The sequence below is a fragment of the Micromesistius poutassou genome, assembly GCF_964030765.1.
Source record: "Micromesistius poutassou genome assembly, chromosome: 3".
NCBI lineage: Eukaryota > Metazoa > Chordata > Actinopteri > Gadiformes > Gadidae > Micromesistius > Micromesistius poutassou.
Genome location: NC_140273.1, coordinates 13,110,824 through 13,136,039, shown reverse-complemented (window position 1 = coordinate 13,136,039; position 25,216 = coordinate 13,110,824). Strand labels below are relative to the sequence as shown.

The 25,216-nt window shown below is 43.7% G+C and overlaps 1 protein-coding gene across 1 annotated transcript in view; it reads left to right on the top strand.

Annotated features, from left to right (window-relative positions):
* The window catches only part of inpp4b (inositol polyphosphate-4-phosphatase type II B), a 114,812-nt gene that overhangs the window by 9,646 nt on the left and 79,950 nt on the right, over window positions 1-25,216 (top strand). The window contains exon 3 of the mRNA XM_084465652.1: window positions 19,946-20,025. Coding sequence (XP_084321778.1) covers window positions 19,946-20,025 — 80 coding nt within the window. The remainder of the gene's footprint in view (window positions 1-19,945; window positions 20,026-25,216) is intronic.

Genomic DNA, 25,216 nt, shown 5'->3' with positions numbered 1-25,216 from the left:
ATCCAGTAGAGAACTGATTTATTGATTTATTGAACTATGACAAGTGGCTCATACCAGCCACCAAGCTATTGCACTTTACTTGGGCGGTCATTTTAATCTTAATCTGTTTTCCTACTTTCTTTGAGAATGACAGACAATCATCGGCGATCAACAGTGTTCCCATTCATGGACTATGTTTTTACTGTTTCAAATGGATAAAACCTTATTTAATTGCGGAGATGCAGGCGGCACACTGATTCGCTCTCTGTCTCTCTCGTCAACACATGGACAATGGACCATCTGTGAAAAGCCCCTTCTCCATGCTCACTCTGAATCAAAACATGATCAGGCACGGGACGAAGGATTGTTGTTGGTGTTCCCCCGCAGAGAAGACGGCTGGCTGAACTCCTTTGTAGAATCAGTCCATCAATCAGGTCACTCATCAGTATTGGCGATGCCAGAATTACCAAAACTCTAATCGAATATGTGGCCTAAATGTCACACAGTATGCGTGATATACTGCCCCTGAGTCGCGTCAGATCGATCTTTACCGCCAATGGTGTTGGATGGATATAAACTCCCATGTTCCCCCTCCACTTCATGTGCATAACGGCCCGGCCCCAACAGAGGGAAACTCCTGCGATTGGCAACGCCTACCATTCACTTTGTATTAGACGCAATATAGCATGGAGCAAAGGATTGTGGGAAGGCGGGGGCTCGCAGCGATTTGAAGGGGCAGGACCAAAGTTGACCTTCATTAACTTTATGCAAATGAGAGTGTATTGCAACGCACATTTGGAATATGATCACATTCAGTGTATACTGGCGGACTCGTTTTGAATTTAATTTCCTGGTTGTAAGTACTTCCATCGACCACGTTGTAAACTCCCACAGGCAGACATTAGAGAGTGGGTGGGTAGATGAAACACAATGCTGATTGGCCCAATCGGTTATGGTCGGGCAGGGCCGTTTGACACTGCGCGCATCGCAAAGTTCGGCGTTGTGTTCTCTAGCAAGCAAGTTTTGAACACAGCGTAAAACATGAGGTCCTTTTGGTCTGTACTGCATCAGCACAGCTTTCCCAATCGGAAAAACTACGGAGTTGATTGCGTTCAACGCCTTCAAAACGTCCCAACTGAACGCCCCTTTAGTAAGATGAAACCCTGGGCATAGGCCAAATGCGGAGTTTAGATGGAGGTCAGTTTCTTTAGTGGTCTTCTGGCCTGCTGCTTGCCCGGCGAAAGTGCACCTTGGGACCTTATTTCAACATTTCACTGGGCTGAGTGAGCGACAGCCAATGGCAATTTAGTAAGCACAGGGCTGTTAAATTATATCTGCAGTACAGTACACTGATATGGTATTGATGCCTAAAGCCTGGTCCTTTTTAATAATAGTCATTTAGCTCAGACCATGGCTACTATAGGCTACGATAGACATTAATCACACGTTATGTTGTTAATTTCTTCCACTTGTTTGAGAAGGAGCATAATTCTTTATGGAATTTTTAAACGTCCTGTTTAATCTATTAAGACAGAAACTCAACAATGTTTTATTCATTTTTGTCAGTAATTATTTGTTATTGTGACCTCTCTGTAACCTCTGTAGTCTCTTTGAGGAAGCCAGAATAATGTTGAGCCATGACACAATTGCCAATGTTGTTTCTTGGATTTTTTTTGTCACTACTTGGTCTATATGTTATATATAGATAGTAGATGTATAACAATACAAACTATGGTACTGAAAACGTTTATATTTTTTGTTACTTGTTTTTTGTTACATCTTTGTGTTATAGCTTTATTGTTGAATGTACTTATTGTTGCTTCTGACAAAAGCATTAGCTAAATAAATGTAATGTAATGATATATATATATCATCATATATCAGATAATATAAATAATGGTCTCTCTCAAACAAAGAAAACACCCTGTTTTTTTTTTTTATTATTTATATAGCACTTGCACTGTTTATTTGCCTCAATGGGAATGGTAGAAAACGTAGTCATCCTGATAGCATGTCAATTTTATGTGTTTTATCTTTTGAAACCTTCACAAAACCTTTGGACATAGTTTAGTTTATTATTAGTATGACATCCCTCTTCAAAATGCATTGACATTCGTAAGACATTCTTAAATAATAGCATATATATAAACAATAGCACAATAACAGCATTTTAAGGAATATTTTCAGATTCTTTTAGCTGTTTACTTGCTTTTGGTGGTTTGACTATAGGTGTTATTTATAACTGTGGAGGTAATAAGAATGGAGTATTGGATCTTTGGGATGATTTCTCATTCTGAATATGAACCTGTTGACTCAATAGAATCAGAAGAATCCAAAAGGGGCCTGGAAATCTTACCCTTTCCATAATAATGATGCGAGGCAGGAAGGGCACTCCACATATTCAGCCCCTCACTTACTTACTGGCTGCTTTTAGGCAAATAAGGGTGAATGGAATGCACCAAGGAACCCTGAGAGGTAGATTGACACAGCGAAAGAGAGAGAGAGCGAGAGAGAGAGAGAGAGAGAGAGAGAGAGAGGCTTTTTGACACATGCACTCTCAGATATACAGCCAAGAGCATGTGTTCACAAAATAACGTAAAATATATATTTTTCAGTGGATGAAGTTGCTGCAGACTGGAGAGAGAGAGAGCTGGGGATATGAATGGGTATATTTGTTGAGTAATGGCCTCACGTGTATACAGTACTGTAGACCTTAACTTACATTTATCCTACCTTTTTCTGCCAGACACATAAAAATGCTTGCCTACAAATCAAATCTCACCTTTACATCAAAGTGCAATGGCTGTTCATTTTAAGATTTTTTTTAAATTTCATTATATATAGCATGTCAAGTCTCCAAAAACTGATGTTATTTCCTTTGTAATGACTTTGAATGGATCCTTAGACTAAGTGTCAATTGGAGGGTCCCGCTCTTAAGGCTTTGAAAGTTCCATTGAGCTGCCTTTTTCTTAATAAAGGGAGAATTATGTTAAATTTAGCACACTCATAAAAAGTGTTGGTGCCAGCGAGTTGACAATTAAAGGCAAATAAAGTGGCTTGGGACTATTGTGAAAAACCGCTTGCGGGCGTACTTTATTGACACATAAACATTTATTCTATCATGTTAACCTCGTGCTACATATTCCCCTCGGCATCCAAACCAAAACACAGCAGACTGTTAACAGGGCAACATATTACACACAAGTGACCCTTGAAACATTCCTTTGATCGCTATTCAATAATTTGATGGTCTCAGCAGGGGAGGCAGGCAACTTATATAACTTATTTTCCCTACCAGACAGTCTATACCAAGCCCCCTTAGAATCAATGTTCTTTTAATTTACTTTTTTTTTTGATTTGTTTCAAATCGTTAAGTACCCTCGACAATAACCACAACAAAGCGAAACGCTCTGCCAGAGAGAGAGAGAGATTGTGTGTGTGTGTGTGTGTGTGTGTGTGTGTGTGTGTATTGGTTTGTGTGTGTGTGTGTGTGTGTGTGTGTACTATATTCCTGTATGTTTAAGTCCACGGTGGGAGAGGGGGGCTGGCTGGCGCAGTCAGTCGTGAAAACAGTTGTTGTAACGGCGCACGCTCAATCAAGGCAGCCATGTAAATCTTAACAGAGAGACTAATTACTTTAGAAGGAAAAAATAAAAAGTGCTGAACACTCCTCGGCTGAGTTGGCTGCCACAAGGAGATGCACTTCCCCGCACTAGAAGCCAAAATATGCTGCAATTACTGCAAGCAGACCTCATTACGCTGGCGAAATATCGGATACTTGTCGTCATTAAAACAACAAACAAAAAAAATAACAACAACAAACCAACGCACTCCGTCTCTTTCATGTGAATGGGAAAAAGTAATTTATTCTGAGAAAAAGCCTGCCAACCCATTATTGTTTTTTGTTTTAACTTGCAAACAAGGAAAAACAAAGTTTCTAAGGAATCGTTTAGACAGGTGAAAAAAGAGGTAAAGGACATTAGCCACCTGCTGGTTAGCTTTCATTGTAACTGCCGAGCCGACAATATGGTATTTACAACAAAAACCTCCCTAGGTAGCTGCCTTATTACCTTGTTTAATTGGTTGATTGACGTAAGAGAATAAATGACTGTTAATTGATGCACTTACTTGAGAAAGGAACTGAAATATATAATCACCTTATTGATTTGCCATTATCAAACACAAAAGGTGACTTTACAACCAGGATCCTAATAGGACATGATATGGCTGCTGGCAGGGGCACATACACTACATACTGTTGTTTAAAACTTAATTTCCACCATATTTCATATGTCACATAAATATATATATAGAATAGACCAAGTGATAAAAACTAATAGAAATGGGGGAAATGCTTGATGCTTCCCTTTTACATCTCACCTGGTCAAGGTCATTGTGGCCGCTAGTCCTTTTTCACCCTGTGTTGTGCTGCTTGAAATCTATAAATCTATAAATCTATAAATCCCTTCCAGACTCACAAAAACACGACAATGACAAATGTGCATGACCTGGCTCTCCCGTTATTTTGGCAGCTGCTGTTCTGTCATAGCAAATCTGGTCAAAATGATCAGACCAATGCAAAAACATCCCATCTAACCCCCCTCCCCCCATCTCCACAAGGTAGTCCTTACATGAGCAGTAAATAGCCTCGCGCCTTCTAATCAGTGGCGCATTATAACACTAAACCCCACCTCTTCAAGGTGGGATTTGTCTGGATCAATTCGGTAATACATTTTTCATTCGAGCATTTAATCAAACATCCCTCTGACCCAATCAGCGGCAGCACTAAAGCCGGGGCCGCCGTTCACCGACCCACCCCACTCCCCCAGTTCTGCATTACAGGTGCTCTGTCACCCACCATAGAGGCTTAGCAGACAAATGAATTAAGGGGTCACAGGTGACTCACACACTGGGATGCTTATAAGCTTTTCCTCCCTGTGCCGAAATTAGTTTAGTCCTAAGATAGATTGTTGTTTTTGTTTTTGTTTTGGGGGGTTGGAGAGGGGATTTGGGGGGGGGGGGGGGCGAGAGTGGTTGAGAAAATCCTCTTTCTGTCAAACCCTTCTTCCTGTAGGTTCTTTGCAGTTTAATGGTTTCCTTTGAGGGGGGACGGAGGTAGAAAGTGCTAATGTGTTGCGGTGTGTGTGTGTGTGTGTGCATGTACAGTTGAGTATGCACGTCTGCGTGAGTCTGTTCTGCGTGTGCACGTGTGTGTGATTTTCCATGTCTAAGTGAGCGACTGATGAGCTTGCCAGTAGGTGTGAGGTGTCTGTGTGTGTACACATCGTGGCTGTGTTTGTCTGCGTGTCTCTGTGTGTGTTTGTGTGTGCGTGTGCATGCGCATTTGTGGCAGGTTAAAGGAGAGTGCTGTGTGCCGGCCACTAGACATACGGCGGCTCAATACTTTCTATCCCCGGAGTTCTCTGAGTGCTCATTATTCTAGTAGCAGTGCACCTTGATGAGTATACCCCTCAACCAAAATGTAGAGACTTCAAACCAGACTTGGAGAAAACATCCTCAGTCGGTTGCCAGTGTCTGCTAAACTCAGATTGAACCATATGATAATCACATGCTTTCCTCTCTGTACTCCGGGAAGACGGTGGTGAGCCATTAAAGCCCCAAAAAGTCCCTTCCCTCCTGTTTTTTTTTTCTTATATTTTCTTCCCTTGTCTCAAGAATCATGAATCTCCCAAACCCATGGACTATTTATGAGTGTTGCACAAACCACATGTTTGCATGATGTATGTTTGTATCTTTTTATCTGCATATGTACTCATCCCCGCAGTCCCACAGCCTGCTCTGTGGGCCCGGGAAAACCAACACAACAAGCTAGGGGTGTAAATCTCTGGGTTCATCACGATACGACATTAAATCGATTCATTGGACAACGATATGATATTTGCTGATATCAAAAGTTTGGATCAGTTTGGATCGTTCGCCAATCAATCGATGTATCGATCTACATCGATGGATCGTTACACCCCTACAACAAGCACGCTGAGACAACTCGGCCTCTCCGTCTCTCCACGGTGCATCCTGTTAGTGGTGCTGTCGAGAGGTTGAGAGATGGGGAAATGTTATAGGTAGGTGTGCTGCACTAAGGAGTGTAATAACGATAATAATCTCGCCCTCGATGATCACCAATGAGATGACATAGTCAGTAGACCTCTCCCGAGTGCTGAAACTTTTTAAATAGCCGTAAGACAAGCAAACAAATGTGCAGAGGAATATATAGTGGGTATGTACACACAAATGTGCCTTTTTACAAAAACACGGCTATTGTGAAATCTATCCGACGGCCGAGGTGAGATGCATCACAATAAACTGTTTTGTAGATTAAAGAAAATACTGTGCAAATGGATTCAGGGCTGTCTCCACTGGTCGGATGTGATGCATCACAATGTAATTCATTGCACTACACTTGTAAACTGTTTCCTTTGTTGGCCTTTGTTGCAAAATCAAATTCAAGAAAGAAGGGCACACCCCTTCACTTTGAGTGACTGTCAGACAGAGAGAGAGAGAGAGAGAGAGAGAGAGAGAGAAAGGTAACAACGGTAACAACATGTGTATCATATTGCTGTTGACTGTTACAGAGATGACTTCTGTAACTGTATCATCCAACAGGCTGATCGTTGTAACACACCTCTAGAACACACACACACACACACACAAACAGGGCACATTTATCCAGACTCTTCCAGAGAGAAGGACTTTAACCAGCCTTATTTAATCATTCTGCACCTAGATGCCTGTTACAGTTGACCCTGAAATAAACACACTGACGTCTGGCCACACTGTTGAACCGACACACACGCCTAACATATTTGTTGCCATGGTAACTGATGATGACTCAGCATTTCAAAGGGGTTTCATAGACCTCTTATATTGTTCTATTGTAACGTAAATCTGGAAAGCAAGCTTAGTAATTGTTATTATTTTATTTCCCTAGTTGTAGTGCACCAAGTGACAGTTAATATATCACATTCACATTCATCAATTCATTCATTCAATACAATCACAAGTGCTTTCCAGACACCAAAACAATGGTACAGCTAACTAACACTGATCAGCCATGAGGACTGCAAGAGTCAAGCATTGCTTGACTTTAACAGGTGAACGTTCAGTTCTGGATTCAACGTAGGTGTTCCCGCAATGTGCACAGTGCATCGGCTTCAGATGTTCACACGGCGTGGAGGTTCTGAGGAGCTGCGCCAATCACTGTCTCTGTGACTGCACCATTGATCTAGGTAATTGTCACCTGCTTCTTTAAAGGGAGCTGAGAGAGGGATTGATTCTAGCTGTTTCCTTTCCTCGTGTAACTGTCTGATGAGGGGAACACTTCAGGCTCTGCACTACCATATTTTTGTTCATGCCTGCATCTGTGTGTGTGTGTGTGTGTGTGTGTGTGTGTGTGTGTGTGTGTGTGTGTGTGTGTGTGTGTGTGTGTGTAGCCTTATTGGCCTGGGGGTTAGCTAGGAGCTGCATCCTGTTATATAAATGCTTTTAAATCATAATATGCTCTGTATTCTACCATGGCCTTGTACAGTGTATCGCAGCACACACACAGACAAACCCCACACTGTGAGCTTAATAAAAAAAACTTTTATTATGATTTTCCTATGATGTGTTAAAGGAAAGGTTGTGAATGGGGCCTTATTCATGCTAGCTCCGGCGCGAGGGCGAAGAGCAAGGTTTAGCCTTGTGTTAGGCAAGCAGCGCATGAATGGTAAACTGATTGAGCGATAATCATCTTCACCTCAACACCTCCGCGTGCCTCTTATCTACGTTTTTCCACGACTTCACGTTTTCGGGAAAGTACATTTGGGTTAGAGATGAAGCCAGAGGCCACAACCACCAACCTCTGGCCGGGTCTGGCTGATGCTAGCCGAAGATAACAGCAAGAGTGGGTTAGCGCGCGATGTAGAACTAGATGACACAGATCCAGGCTTGTGTAGAAGAGAACCACCGAAAACAAAACAACCAATAAAATACTAATAGTGAAGAATGTGTGTCAATTTATCAGCGTTTGTGAAGCCTGTTGCCTGGTTTAAAGTGACCAGGCAACAGGCTTCAGTGGCCTTAAAGGGCTTCCACTGTCCAAACTGATTGTGTACTTTTTTGTTACAGCACCTTTTAGTTGTATTCAGATGCAGAGCTAATACTATGCACTTAGCTCGCACTAAAACACAACAGCTTGTTGTGTTTTTAGCTGCTCCACATTCCAGTCCAGTTGGGGTTCTCTTGGTCATGTACCACTTCAAACTTTTTTTTCACTGTCCATTTACCCGTCACAACCTGAAAGTGTTGCGGTTTCCCTTTTCTATCTTCATGCTCTATAAACAAATTACTTTTATCACACGTGCCATTTCTTTGCCAAAAAACTAGTTAGATCGAATTAGGGTTGTTCAACCCAGTACAACTTTGGACCTTGATTGGCCAATTAGGCCATCTATATTGGTTCTAAACTATAGCTTGTTGGGGCAACTGAATGTGGATTCCGCATTATGTTTCTCAATGCCCATTCCGTCAAACAAGCTATTAAAGTTTACCCAATAAGAACTGTGGTGCAGGAGCTTATAAATGCATTTAATGGCGTAGAGGGGATGATGGGGGGCTAAAATCGGTGGTACCGTTTATTGAATAGTGCTGTCATCTGGATGGATTTACAATGATTCAGATTCTGATCGGCCGTGCCTGTGTTTGTGTGTGTATGTGTGTGCTAGGGGGGCTTTAGTTGGGTGTGTTTGTGTGCGTGTGTGTGTGTGTGTGATTGAATAGGTGGAAATGAAGGCTTGCATGTTCTGGCAAGTATGGACAAGTAGGTGTGTGTGTGTGTGTGTGTGTGTGTGTGTGTATGTGTGTGTGTGTGGTTGTGTGTGTGCTGCTTTCAGCATTCTTCCCGACAAGTTCCTGGATGCACGTTCCGGCTGTGGAATAACAAAACACTGTGAATTTGAAATAGAGGAATATTAACTCCACATTCACTGCACCGCCCTTTGATCGCGGAGTCCAGAGCAAGGGTTGCCTTGAGGTGAAAAACACATTCTCTTTCGCCAGGGCCGAATTCTCTGTGAGTATCAAGCCTTCTGAATTGAAACAGTGGACGGGCTTTCTGACTGTGCTGTATTCTCGCTCTCCCATGCTTCTTTCATTGTGTGAAGTCTGTTACAGTGTCAAAGACTACTGGGACAATGGATAGGAACGGTGACACTGTGTTTACTTTCCTATTCAGTTCAGTGTTTCAGCTTTTAATGTGTGGGTAGTATTCATTGAATATGTCTTATCTGAAATGCCGACTTCAAGTGTATTTGCATATTGATGCATATTGTATGCATATGCATCAATGTATGCATATTGAAAAAAAACGAAATACTAAGTCCCTTTAAATTATATTTCTCTTGCCACTCATTTGTGGTTCAGGGTTTTTTAAGTCACAAATGTGTCCATCGTAGTCTAAAATACTTAATCGCTTATAGTTTGCCTTTTCTCACATTTCAGAATACCTTCTGAACCTGTTCTAGAAGTTTTTTGGTTATTAATTCTAATTCAAAACCTTTCAAAACTGAAAGCAAGATAATTTATATCATTGAAGTGTGGTGACTGGAGATGCGATGTGCCAGAGGAAAGGAGCTCTACTTATTAGCAGCCCTGATTGTACAATCAACCACCTTGTTGTGCATGGGAAGTAAATATGGATGGTTTACTTTAGTCTGCAAAAAGGAATGTGTTCACAACTTTATTTTAATGTATTTGGATTTTTTTATTTATTTGACAGGTAAAGCATTTGTTTAGAAAACAAACACATGCACAGAAAACATGATTAGAGTTAGGCAGAAAACATATTTTGCAACAACTGCCTTTGGCTCCGATGCTCTACATACCTTAACATAACATATTTCGACATGCCCACGGAGATGCGGTCCACAGGTTGAAGAAGATGTACTTAATGAAACAGGTGGGAAAATAATCACATACTATTCAACACTCAGTGGAAAATGATGCAGCATGTTGTGCTATGAGAATCTTGTGAACCCCCTGTACACCAACAAACAATAGACACTTTGATCACAGAACATTTCAGCTGCCAACAATCGCCTTTCTTTTCTTGAAGTACACAGAGAAAGGAAGTGGACAGGTATATACAGGAATACTCTGTCTGTCTGTCTGCCTGTCATTACGTCTGTCTTCCTGCCTACCTGCCTGTCTGTCTGCTGACATGACATGTCTAGACCCTGCATAAAGAAATGGGGTCAGGTCAGAGAGGGAGAAAGAACAATCCAAACGAGGAGAAGAGGAGACATGATAGGACCAGGAATTTGACAGCCAAAGTGGAGGAGCATGAGCTCAACTCTGCAAGACACACACACACACACACACACACACACAGAGGGAGGCTTGTTGGCCCTTGCTGTAATTTCCTCTTCTGTACACTGTGCACACATCGCATTGCACACAGAAATACGCAGCCATGGAAACTGCAAAGTCAAGGGTACAGCCAAGTTTACATTTGAAACACTTTACCAACTGTCAAGATCCTAAAATGCTTAAAACACTTCTTCAAACGTATTTTCGTACTTCTTAACTGCTTTGCAGAAATCTCTTGTCACCAGTCATTGTTAATGCAAAACCACCTGAACATGATTTGGTGAAGGCACTTCAGAAATAGGTTACTTAGGATCACAACAGCAACACAGAAACACTGCTGTTACTGCTTGCTCTTAACATGCATATTTGAATTGGCACATATCAAATATTGTATGCTTACTCACAATCTCCCTGACTTTGACCATAAACATATGTATATACAAAATACAACTCTAGTTCCTGGTTCAATCTTAAATATGATCTGTCATTGTCAAATACTGCTGTTAAAACAGCACTATGAGGGTGCATCAGATGTACTTAAAGCCCTCTGCTAAATCGCAATACACTATATACACATTGGGGAAAACAGAACAGATATTCCAGATTCCCACGATTACCAGATAGTAAGGTGATCCCATAACACACAGTGCAAGTACCAAACGTATTCAGTATTTTCATGATGATTTGATAATCTTGGAAAGAGGGATGGGTGGATGACTGCAGTGTTCCCTATATGGCAGGAAGCTCATGGCATAACATGAAGGCAGCAAGAGAAAACCTATTCCAGAGTGCGTAGTGTCCCAATTCCACCGGCCAAAACCTTCTGCACCCCCCGCCGTGACCACTGTGCCTCTTATATCTGTTTCTGTGTGTGTGTGTGTGTGTGTGTGTGGGTGTGTGTTGTTTTTGCTGGCATTGTTAGTTATGTGACTGTGTACACATGCATGTTTTCTTTAGCGCACAAGGATTTTTGGACATTCCATTACATACGTATAAGCCTTTGTTGTTGATGTTGTGTGTGTGTGTGTGTGTGTGTGTGTGTGTGTGTGTGTGTGTGTGTGTTTGTGTCTCTACGTGTAATTATATGTTAGCACATTTATCTGTGTGTGTGTGTGTGTGTGTGTGTGTGTGTGTGTGTGTGTGTGTGTGTGTGTGTGTGTGTAAGTGTTTGTGGAGAGAGCACATAATTATGTGTGTTTGTGTGTGTACTCTATGTGTGTGAGTGAGCACATAAGTTTGTGTGTGTGCGTGTGTGTGCAGGTCTGTGTGTGTGCGTGAGCATGTGTGTGGTTGTGGGCCCACATGTGTATGTGTGTGTGTGCGTTCATGCTTGTGAGCAGGTGTGTGTCTGCACTTGATTCATTGTGGTTGCTGGTGAACCTGCTGGAGGTGATAAGGGCCAATGTAGAGTTGTGTCCTTTGTTCTGCTTGAATGAATCATTCCCCGGCGTTGAGCACATGTAAATTAAACCCCTGATCCCATCCATAAACATAGATTAGTAAAACTCTATTGTGTGATTTGTTTTGCACCTTGTATGTTCAGTATAGCCTGCATTAGTGATGGTTTGAATTGTACTGCTGTGTGTGTGTGTGTGTGTGTGTGTGTGTGTGTGTGTGTGTGTGTGTGTGTGTGTGTGTGTGTGTGTGTGTGTGTGTGTGTGTGTGTGTGTGTGTGTGTGTGCTCTATGGTCTTAAATGGCTGGAATTTATGTTAATTTAAATACCTCGAATAAGTATTCCCTGTCGGCAATTTGAGTCATCTGGTAGGAAATGACTTGTGTACTTGCTCGTTCTCTCTCTCTCTCTCTTTCTGGCTGCCCATATGACTGTTGCTGCCTTTCTTTCCTATTCCTTTCCAACTCTGTCCCTCTCTCTCTCTCTCTCTCTCTCTCTCTCTCTCTCTCTCTCTCTCTCTCTCACTATCCGCCTGCCTCTCTCTCCCAAGCCGTCGGCGTGCGTATATCTCTCCGGCTGACCTATTATTAGTCTATGTTCTCCTTTTCTATTCTTTTCCTCCCCTGTGCAACACCTCCTCCTCAACCCCTTCACTCTACTTCTACCCCTTCACTCCAAAACCCCATTACGCCTTCCCCCCTTCACTCTACCTACCCTCTCTTCTGCTGCCCCTCTCTCCTCACACCCCCCCTTTCTTCCATCTCCTTCTCTCTCTCTCTCTCTCTCTCTCTCTCTCTCTCTCTCTCTCTCTCTCTCTCTCTCTCTCTCTCTCTCTTGCTTTTTCTTCTTCTGTAGCCCTGTCTAGCACACTCACTCCCTCTGACTTGTGTGTGTTTGTGTCTCTGGCTTTTGCTCTCTTTCTCACGAGTTCTCTCTCTCTCTCTCTCGCTCGCTCGCTCTCTCTCTCTCTCTCTCCCCCTCTGCCTCGCTCTCTCAGTCTTGCTTACAGTCAAGTGAACCACAGTTGCGACAGCATCAGCCCAGGCTGCAGGGTGTGCTTATGCGCACGTGAGTGCTGGTGTGAGCGTGTGTGTGTGTGTGTGTGTGCTTGTACACACATCTGCGTACATGTAGCGACGTGTGTGTGCTCGGGAGTGTGTGCGCACGGGCTTCCTGCACTGTGGACAGGAGATAGCATGCAGCCGCTTTTACTGTAACAACCGCGGACTACAACAAGATATGAAGAAGAGGAACGCACAGCAGCGCGTCTCTGACTCTGTGTCTCTCTCTCTCCTTCTCTCTCTCTTTCTCACTCTCCCTGTCTGTGTGTGTGTGTGTGTGTGTGTGTGTGTGTGTGTGTGTCTCTGGCGCTCTCTCTCGTTCGCCCGCACACTCTCTCTCGCTGTGTCTGTCTGTGTCTCTCATTTTTCTCTCTGCACTATAACTCTTGTTGATGGTGTTGGCTGCTGCTAGGATTGTATACACCTTGACTGTAAGTGCACTCCCATGTCTTGCTGTGCGTGTGTGTGTGTGTGTGTGTGTGTGTGTGTGCCTGTGTGTCTGCGTGTGTGTATGTGTGTGTGCCTCGTTACGTGACCTCCCTTTCACACGTCTTATTTAGCCTTAACCATAAATGTATTAGTGTGTGTGTGTGTGTGTGTGTGTGTGTGTGTGTGTGTGTATGTGTCAATGCATTTTTATGTGATTTTTTCCTTTTTTTTCTTACCACAAATTGTGTGTGTTTATGTCGGCTGATTTAAAGGACATCTCATAACATGTCTCATGAGTTAATTAGGTAATTTGTAAAGAGCAGCCGAACAAGAACAACACAGATATGTATTCTGATCCTTAATATTGACCTGTATTGTATGCAATGCGGTATCTAATGTATTCAAGTAATGCTTTATGCCTGTATTCTGTGTGTGTGTGTGTGTGTGTGTGTGTGTGTGTGTGTATGTGTGTAGTGCATGCATCTTTTTTTGGTGTGTGTGTGTGTGTATTTGTGTATTTGTGTGTGTGTGTGTGTGTGTAGTGCACCCATCTTTTTCTGTGTGTGTGTGTGTGTGTGTGTGTGTGCGAAGGGGGTAGAGATACAAAAGTGAGTATCTGTGTGTGTCTCTCAGTCATAAATGGCACCAGAAAAATCAATAGATCTACAGCAGGAGTGCCATTTACCACCGCAAAGCAATAGGCAGACTTTGTGGCCTTGACACTCCTTTGGCTTAGCCCCTGTGAGCGTGCACACTTGTCAATGGTCGCACTGCCATCGCCACACAACACAGGACTTTTTCTCATTGAAAAGTGCTTCTCTGAGAGGGTTTTACAATAATGCTTTCAGTACATATTTGTGTATTCAAACCGTATGCAAGGAAGGCTGTTTTGAAACGAGCCTTTCAACTATTGACCGTCTGTCCCTGTAAAGACAAAAATGCAAACTAAAACAGAAGATGATAAATAGATACAAAGTTCCTCTTTTATATCTCGACTGAAGCACAGGTGACCATGCAGAGAGAGCGAATTAGAGGGCTACATAAACCTAGAGACAAAGTGAGATAGCAGAGAGAGAGAGAGAGAGAGAGAGAGAGAGAGAGACATACACAGACACATGTGTTGTTGCTAGTTTGAACCTGGCGCAAAGCTGATTTTCCCCCGCAGCAACCAGGCGCCACTACACTTGCGCCTGGAGAGGCGTGTCGGCGAAAAGCAGGGGTGTGTTCTGGCGCAAATGATACTTGGTGCTATTTTAGTGATCTAAAAAATTAGCCAATGCAATTGCGCCACTGACCGAAAAATACCTGGTCTATAGCGGATAGCACAGTTGTTGTTGCTATTTTGACATGCCATGGCAGGTCGGAACTACAACATAGCCTACACTTACATACATGTAGGCTATACACAGCACAAACATGCAAACTATTAACCTGATTTAAATATTATGATGTCAAAGATTATTCATACGTGTGAAACTGCATAGAAATAGTGTGTGGATTGTGGAAACATTTTTTCAGTAGGGCTGCATGAATGAACATGAATGAAGTATAGTAGGCTACAGCATGTGTTAAAATAATAATAATAACAATAATACATTCGAGCAAAGTATATTCCAGGCTTCCAAAACAAATTCTAACTTTAGATAAATGGTTGGTTAAATGATTTGGGGAAGAACAGCTGATACAGCGGTAAATTGTACTTTTAAATCAATGCATCTGCAAACACCGTACAGCAAACACATATGTTCTTGACACAGACATTGTGTACAAGCCCATTACTTTTAGGATTGATGAGTATTTGATCATGAAAAAACATACTTTTACCACGAGTGAGTGTTTAAAAGAATGAATGAATGCGGGTGATGCTTGGTGCGCGTGTGTGTGCGCACCCATCTGTTTAAACACATGCAAACTAAACACGTAGGCTAACACATAATACAGTCCATGGCGATGTATATTAACGGGGGGACACATGCATATTATGAACACAAGTCGATAACGATAATGTATACAATACTGATAACAAACACTGATAACAGTTGCGGCCATCGAGGGCCGCGTCCGCATATCATATATGTTTTAAGTTGTCTTTGCCGCAATTTACATGACGAATCAGTGTTTTCTGAAGTTGGAGAACAAAACGCTATTCCATGTGTGAATTATGCCTATTATTTGGCCATAAACTGAACCATTTAAAGTTTGAAATTCATGTGGTCATGCATCTGTCTCAGCGGAGACTGCAAACGCGCTGTCAAAATATCAACTCGCCAAGTCAAATGCGCTGGGTCTTAAAGGGGATGGCGGGTGGAACTCTCATTGGTTTATTGCACGTTACGCCCAAAACACACCTACAGGTTTCAGCCCAACCCTTTTTAGATTTGCGCTGGGCGCAAAGCTCATTTATCTCGCCGTCATAATAGCAACAGCGCCGTAGAACCGCCCACAAAGTACTTTGACTTTGCGCCTTGTCGTCTGTGTTTTAGACTGTCTAACTAGGGCCGAGAGAGAGAGAGAGAGAGAGAGAGAGAGAGAGAGAGAGAGAGAGAGAGAGAGAGAGAGAGAGAGAGAGAGAGAGAGAGAGAGAGAGAGAGAGATGAGAGGAGCTACAAAGATATAGAGAAGATGAGAGGAGCTACAAAGACATAGAGACAAAGTGAGAGAGCAGAGAGAGAGAGAGAGGATGAGAGGAGCTACAAAGACAGAGACAAAGTAAGAGAGCAGAGAGAGAGAGAGGGGGGATGAGAGGAGCTACAAAGACCTAGAGACAAAGTGATATAGCAGAGAGAGAGATGGGGGGAAAGAGAGAGAGAGAGAGAGAGAGAGAGGAGCTACAGAGACAGAGACAAAGTGAGAGAGCAGAAGAGAGAGGATGAGACTGAGAGACATAGGGGGAGGGAAAGACACAGAATAGGGCACAGGGTAGGGAGAGGGAAACACAGAGAGGAAACAGCCAAATAGAGAGAGAATGGGAGTAAGATAGAAGGAGAGAGAAGGAGGAAGACAGAGAGTCAAAGGGGAGAGGGAGAGAAAGAAATAGAGAGAGAGGATGGGGAGAGGAGAGGCAAGGGAACATGAGCCTCAAAATCAATCCTCCATGAGCATATCATTTGTCGTCTATTTCCTCCACTACCAACACCCCCACCTGCTCCTCCCCTCCTTCTCTCATCCGCCACGGTGCGGCGGTCCCTTTGATCTGCTACGAGGTGGATGAGGCGCTCCTCTCCCGGGCTCGAGCTCCGTCTCCTCAGTGCTTCATTAACCAACACCCATAAAAGGATGCTAAGGAATAGATCTGAATAAATCTGAAGCCGTTCAGTCCAAAGTTCTGTATTGGCCGTGCAGGACCTCCTCTGCATTTGGGTTGGTCTGGCCATATGGAGGTTTAAGCCGTGATGGGGCAGCATTCGCGATGGGGGAGGTTGAGGAAATGAATTGCGGTTTATGCGTGACGGTGGCTTTACCATGTGTGCTCAAAAGCTCACGTACATGTACACACATGTGCTTGTTAGATACACACTGTCATGGGTGCGATGCATGCAATTTATTTTTGGTTCATGGTGTGTGCAATAGTTATTTTTCTTTTTCATTAACAGCTTCTTTATTTTTTTGTCTTTTCTGTATTTTTATTGAATTAACTACTCAGTTTGAACAGTATATCGTGGTTGGCTGTTTTTATAGAGCCTTAAATGTGCCACATTCTGACTATCTCTGAAGAATAGGTCAAAAGTTCTGCTTTTAGCTGTCTTCCTTGCACTATCACCCGCGTTTGTGCGTTCATGTGTGTGTTTGTATGTGTGTGCAAGAGTGTCTGTTTGGGGTGGTGTGTGCGTGTGTTAGAATGTGTGTGTGTGGTGTTCGTGCATGTGAGAGTGTCTGTTTACGGTGTGTGTGTGTGTGTGTGTGTGTGTGTGTGTGTGTGTGTGTGTGTGTGTGTGTGTGTGTGTGTGTGTGCGTTGGCTTAGAGGCTGTGCTGTGCAGGGTTTGTTGCCATAAACATGGAGATTCATAGTCTTGCAGTAAAAAGGTTTGGGCAGGAAGTGATGGAGAGAAAAGGTCAGTAGACAGGATGCCCTTTTTCTGATTCAGGGGAGTGGGGAAAGAGAGGAAGAGAAAGACACAAGAGAGAGAGCACGTGAATAAGCATGAGAGGGAGAGAGCTAGTGAGTGCCATTTGGAGGGCTTGGAAGGGAGACGTAGTATGAGCAATAAAGAAAGAGGTAGTAAAGTAGTCAGCGACACAATTTAAGCCACAATCAATCTTTCAATGTACCCTCGGCTCTCTATGCTAAACACAGCGAGTGCAACACGTTGCGTCTGATGGATGCGGTGTCATGCTGCTGGGAATCAGCTGAAAGATGTCATATTGAATTAGCCGTGTGTCTGAGCGCTGAGACCCCCCATGCATCAAGACGTGTGACCCCCATGTCTGTCAGTGTCTCATTGTGTTTGCATTGGAAATCTGCTAGTGGCGATGTTGTCGCCTTTGTGGCCTCTATGCTTGTTTCCGTCCCCATTCAACCTTACATATGATGTTCCTGCTGACCACCGTAGCTTATTAGCAACAGCAAGAAAGGTGGAAAAAGAAATGCATCTTGTGTTTGATGACATATTCAGTCATTGGATTATAAGTCACAGTAAATAATATCACAGCAGATGGTTTTATCCAAAGCAATTCCAATGAATTTGATTGCAGGTCATTATGGAGCAGGCAGGGGTAAGGCATCTTCATCAAGGATAGTTACAGGTAGTCTGTAGACATTGGGGATCAAACCCAGTCCTGGGAGTCGAACACCCAAACCAATGCAGTATCCCACCCCTCCAACTCCCATACTGATACTAGTAAAATGTAATGTATTTAACCTGGTGCCCTCGTAGCTCTTCTGTGGGTTACACTTGATATGGAGAGGTTGTTGGTTCTTTAACTTGACACTTGGAGGGTTTCTGTTTCATTCCGGCTGGCAACAATTTACGGTAACGCTCGCTGCAATAGACAACACCTAAGAAACGGCCTTACCCATTTGTGTACGTTGTGCACCGAATTAGATCTGTGAACAGCCCCCGCTGGGACCACCTGCACACCCTCCCCTCCACTCTCACACGGCTGAGTTCACTGATAACCCTGATCACTAGTGTGGTGTACACTTCGTTAGTGGAGTCGGGTGTGCTTGAGATCATTGTGAACGTAAGAGTTCCTCTGCACGATGCTGGAACGCGCCAAGAACAACGACTCTGAACTGATTAGGACGATACGCACCATTACCCGTGTGTCGTCTGGCCTTATGCTCTAGCAGGACGCTACGCTGGGGGGTCAGGAGGTAGTGTGCTAGGAGTGTTGTAGACGGATGTCTGTAAGTTAAGCACGCCCAAGGTCATTGGTGACAGAAATCAAGTTTGGGTGTTGATTTTCATAACTCTCTTTGAGCAGCCCTCACAGTCACCGCTGTCCTTGGCACAGTTCCACACCTCTCATCCTGCAGCTAGGCTAGTGTGTATGCCTGTGTGTGTGTGTGTGTGTGTGTGTGTCTGTGTGTGTGTGCGTGTGTGTGTGTGTTTGCAATTACATATGAAGGGCATCATGGAGTGAGTGTGTGTGTGTGTGTGTGTGTGTGTGTGTGTGTGTGTGTGTGTGTGTATGAATGTGTGTGTGAATGCGTGTGTGCCAGTGTCCACATACAGCCACGTGCACCATACACAGGGGCATATGTGTGTGTGTGTGTGTGTGTGTGTGTGTGTGTGTGTGTGTGTGTGTGTGTGTGTGTGTGTGTGTGTGTGTGTGTGTGTGTGCGAGGGTGGTGGGGTGGGTTTGGCGCTAGAAGCGTGAGTGTGACTCTTCATGAAACATGGCCCATCTCTCTTGGTTATTGATGGGCTTGTTCTGGAATCCACTCGCCGTGACCCAGTTCTCCTGCACTGACATCCCCCCCACCCTGCCCTGGTTGGCTGCCTCAACCTCCTCCGCCAGCCCCTATTTCCTCCCCCTCCTCCCCCACCCCACCTTACACAAATACAGATCACGCCTGTGGAAAGATGTCAGGAGGACTGCAAGGGCGAAAATAAGGGAGAGGAAGTGCTCCCCCTCATTGCTGACGGAACAGTGTGCAGTGTTGTCTGGTGACTCTTCACTGTGATCAAGAGGCTTGCACAACATCAACCCCGGTCATATAGCTGTGGCTTAGCAGGGGAAGTTGGTTGCAGCGGCCCGCTTGGGGGGGGGGTGGGGGGAGGGGGGCAGGATTGTTAGTTCAATTCTCATTCGAGTCAACCACTGTTGGACCCCTGACCCCTAAACGACTCAAAGCCGCCGGTGAGCTATTAGTGGTGGAGTGCTTTGTGAGAATTTCTGTTCTTGTTCACTGCACCTGCCTCTTTATAAGAGAATTTTGATTTTAGACTGCTACCGGCTCATTTATGACCATTTAATGCATTTATTACCCTAATTGGTTTGATGAATCCATCTTACCAGTCAACCACAGGTCTGTGAATGCAGACCTGTGATTGTTGGGTGGGGGGGGGTTGGTTGTTGTATTTAACAAATCTTGCTGCTCTTTGGTCTTCTGGTCTCTCTCTTTAAAACACACTATCTAACCCACACTCAATCTAACCCACAGCATCATTAATGTGTCTTATGAATGTATCCTGCACCCGTCCATCTGTTCAGTCTTGTGGACCGTAGCCATCTGTGTATTCTGACCATGCGGTTGTCTATGTCCCTGCAGAGCGTGTTCCTGGGGAGCGCAACCTTTTCTGTGGGCGATCTGCTGAGGGCTGCGGACCAGCGACTGACCATAAACCTCAGGTGAGGACACTGTGACAAAGAGCTGTTGGCAATGAGCTGCATGAGAGGCTGAGTGGCTGTGTGGGTGTGTGTGGGTGAGGCGGTGTGTGAGTTGGCATGCAAGTGTTTTGGGGATATGGGGGAGGCAGAGGCAAAGGGCACTGCGAAATATATTTGAGGTTTGAGTGTGTGTGTGTGTGTGTGTGTGTGTGTGTGTGTGTGTGTGTGTGTGTGTGTGTGTGTGTGTGTGTGTGTGTGTGTGTGTGTGTGTGTGTGTTCGTATGTGTGCATGCAGGTCTACGTGTCTGTGAGTCTGTGTGTCTATGTTTGTGTGCATGTGTGCTGAGACATTTCGTTGTATTATTAATATAATAAATTTAAGTTACTTGGTAGTGATCTGCTAAGGTAGATCAATACAATGCATCCCACAACAGCATAACATTTAAAGAATACAATGTAGACATACACATTTAGTAATATATAAATAAAACATTAAAGTTCAACTGAACCACGTGGCAATGTGCAAAGAGCAAGGTTTAATTTAGAAATTCTTCAAATTCAGCAGTTCATAAAAAACATCAGAACGTGCAGCACAGTTTGGTTCTCTATATTTAATAGTAACGCCATGTTATTATGCTATGCACAACTTGCCTCAGGGGAGATCAGAATATGAGCTCCATATGGATATGTTTATCAATAATCATATTTAAGGATGTATCTACCCTATAGTACAGATGCACTAGTTCACGCCTCACATACCCCATAGTTAAGTGAGCAGTATAACTCACATGTTCCCAGTTTAGTGCTGGGTTTGAGATGTCTTGTCTCCCTACTGCATTGTGCCCCAGTGCTCCAGGCTCCCTCTGGTAATACAATATGGCAAGCCTCAGTCGTATCCTTTGTGGTGGTACCTCTGTTATTCTTTCTCATTTCCTGCAGGTGAACTCTGGGCCGTGGGTATAATTGTATCTGGGGTGATTGACAGCATGAACTGCAATGAGGATGAATATTATACTGTCCCCCCTCCCTTTCATTTGCAGTGTGAGCGTGTGTGTGTGTGTGTGTGTGTGTGTGTGTGTGTGTGCAGCTGTGCACATGTTTGCATGCATTTTCAACATTTTTGGAAAGGCAGAGGAAAGTTGAGTAACAATGGGAAAGTGGAGAGACGTAACAGTTGAGTTCCCTGAAGAAAACACACAAATACACATTGACCCACACACAAACACTCAGAAATGTATTGACATTGACATCCACACACATGCAATCAGCCATGTGGTAATCCACTGGAGAAAAGCACTCCTTATTCAGATCTGACTGGCATTGTGGTATGGTTGTCATTAACAGGCAGCTTGCCTTGGACTGATTGACCCGCGGACAAGTCCATGATCCACGGTTTCCAAAGAGCTCTGTCAGCCAAGATGCTCTGATTCAGCAGCACTCTCTGGAACAAGAGTGGAATCCTGCCTTGTATTTAAGGATTACACGCTCCATCGCACAACACTCCAGCCTCCAACCAACCGACCAGCCAGTGGTGGTGGTGGAGGAAGTGGTGATGGAGGTGGTGGTGATGGTCGAGTGGGGGAAATAACTTGGTTGACTTTGCTTCAAAGCACAAACTTCTTTGTCTGCACCCATTCGTATCTCCTCACCCCCACTCTCCTCTGAGAATCTTAAAGCCAATATGAATGTGGAGTAATAAACCGGGCTTTTACATTGGTGCTGTAAGTAAATACCTACAGGAAATTGGTCTTTCCCCCCAGCAGCAAGCCTCTCCAGCTTTTACCTTGGCCTCGAAGCAGAGTTCACTCATGCTTTGATGTCCTTTTCTCTTTTTTCTAAATATCATTCTTATTGATAAGGCTGCCCCACTTCAAAGCCCATTCCCCCCGTCGTCTTATATATATATATATATATATACTTTTTTTCTTGTCCTCTCCGGTCCACCTTTCTTTTCCGTTTCATATCGGGCTGCTCAGGATGTGTGTCACGGATTGTTTTGTGTTTCCTGTGAGGTACGACCAGTTTGATTCGGGTCACCTTTTTCAACATCTCCTGCCAGTGTCATGTTGAATAAGCGAGGCGGGCTGCGGTATACACGAGCCGAGAGCCTGTGAAGCTCCACATCCTCCGAGGGCACCTCCAGCTACTGCAGTGATGAGGAGAAAGAGCTCTCACGGTCTGCAACCAGACCTACGCACACACACATACACACACAGACACAGACACACACACACACACACACACACACACACACACACACAGACATACACACACACACACACATACAAACGCACACACAAACACAAATGCATGCACGCACATACACGCACGCACACACATATACACACCAGACGCACACAAACACACACACACACACACACACACACACACACACACACACACACACACACACACACACACACACACACACATACAAACACACACACAAATACAAACACAAATGCACGCACCCACACTTGTATTGATGTCCTCAACAAACACTAACAGATGCACTCAGAACAATAAGCAGCCGTAATGCTCCCACAGATCCATTTACCATCAGGGCAGCAGGCAGGGCAGGAGAGTGCTTTGGCTGTGCGCTTGGCTGGAGTTTGTTTGAAGTAAAAAGAGAGTTTGCTAATCATGGAGCAGATGTTGGTTTTTGTAGAGAATGTGCGATGATTTGTCTGGCCAGCTCAGGCAGACCGACCCAACTCTGGTTTAAAATGTCTGGTGTTATATCAGCAGGATCTCCATGATGGAAAGGTCCACATTCAGTTGACAACAATGACCCTCTCTCTCTAGTCAGCCTTGGTTCTCACCTGCTCTCAATCTTTTGGTTTTGTTTGTTATATGCAGATGCAGATACAAACTAAACAAATGACCCTTATTCACTGATAATATAAATATTCTAATTTGTTGAGCTTGGGTGACTGAGTTGTAATGATTAACTGTGATTAACGCTGTCCCATGAGGGCTTATCTGTATAATGTTAATGTTTCATTTAGTTGTATTGGTGAGTATGGGTGTGAGTGCACACCATCGTGAGTGTGTGTAGGTGTGTATGTACGTGCATGTGTGTGTGTGTGTGTGTGTGATAAACCGTGACATTTACTGTAGAAATCTGCCACGTCTGATGAATTTCAACATTATTGGCCATGTAGGTGGTAGCCTGTTGGCCTTACCTCTATTACTACTGTGACACATTCCCCACACATCGTTTACTCACAGCATTACTGCCCATTTAAATGAAGGTTATGATGGATCTGTGTTGGAGTGACCCAACCCCAATAATGATGTTGTATTTTAATCTATCTTCTTTCATTCTTCATTGTTTATCTGAACAGTCATGAGTGTGGCATTCAATTAGTGTGTTGCACTAGTGATGAGTTAATGGGGTGATCTCAGCTCACAGAAGGTTGGCAAGCGGATGGGAGTTGAGAAAATTTGGAAAATGTGTAAAAGAGAAATGTTTTGTATGTATGAGTGTGTCACATGAAGAATAAATCAGAAGGGGGGGTCCAGTATTGGAAATGAAAGTCAGATGGGTATGTGGATGCAGTTGAGGGGAAGACAAGGCTGCTTGCCATCGCCACAGTACATTATTTTCCAATATGGGGAAACCCTGTTAAGCGTGGTCATTTCTGCTTATACAAATTACCTACAATGATTACATATGCAGTTACTTTCATTTGTTCTTCCGTGGTGCTTGAGCATTTTGTTTTTGCATCAAGGAAGCATCTGATCGCTAGGTCTTTTTTGCCAACGTTATATTTGTAGCGGTTGATTTGGAAACTGACAAAAGGCAGAGGTGTCCTGTTATTGAAAAAGAATGCACACCCCGCGTTATTAACCAATCAGGATCAAGTTATTAATATGGTGGCCATGAGAGCTTTGGGTGTCGCAACTTCAGACACGCGCAACATTTAGAAATCGAGATGCAAATCCAGACACAATACAGATCCAACACATTAAAGAAATGTTCCGTGCAATTACGGCAAACGATAGCGGAAGTGTTTCCAGATGACACTTTAAAGGGTTGACAACAGCTGAACACGCTTGTTGTTCCCCGATATCTGCAATGATATCTGAATCCTATGATCAAAATGTTCAAATGAACCAAAAACCCTTACATTTTTAGCTCATTTCTAAAACCACTGACGGAAAGCCGACTTCAATAACGTCATGTTCCGCAAACCGTGGCAGCAACAACAAGCATGTACAGACGTGTTCATCACTTTTTATTATCCTCTGGGAACACTTATCGTTTAGTTTAATTACGGCACATTTCTGTAGTGTGCTATGTCTGTGCTGTATATTGTTTTGTTTTTGTTTGCCTTCATTTGCAGTGCATTTTCTAGATGATGCGCATGTCTTGTCAAATTGATGATGTCTCTTAATTTGCTTGTGTTGGCTCTCTTTGCATGTGTTTCGTCTATATGCGTGTGTTTTCCTAAGTTGTCATGCATTAAGCTCTAGGGACGCCGTAATCTCACAATGCTGTAATATTGCACACCTCTCACCACTAAACGTTTTACTGGCTGTGTTATGAATATAAATAAAACAATATATACTGCAGTATATCACAGCGTAAACTGTATTTAAAGGGTACCAACGCTCTCTCAAAATCGAATTTCCCCGCTTCTCACTCACTCCCAACAACTTCCAAAAAATGTGTCGCATACTTGGGTGGTTTGACCCTTATTTATAAAATATTACATTTGGAGCCCCGATGGAACGAGAAATACATTTACATAGATTTGAAGACCTGTTGTATTCTCTGCTGGAAGCAGTCGTGCCTGTTCTAAGCAGCAGGCTTGTTTTTCCAAAACACAAGATCCCGGGACACAATGCAGAGAGTGTGGTTTTAGCCACAGAGGCACTGGGTCTGCAGCACTGTGTGTGATGTTGTACACTCTGGGGAGGAGTGATTATTATCTGTGAGGAGGAAGCCAAGCTCCCTCCACACCCCATCCATGCTACACAGACACGGCTGTCCAAACAAGGACACAGTCACAATGTAGGTGGAACACCGGCACACAGAGGTCGACAAAAAAGGCATAAACAAACCATTTGTAGGTGCTCTAACACACACGTTCACACCCATACACACACAAACACAAGGACATATCGACACAGACTAGTATTGACTGTGTATTCAGTTTTGCATTGCCTTGGGATCTGACTTTTTTTTTTGATCTCTGCCATTTCT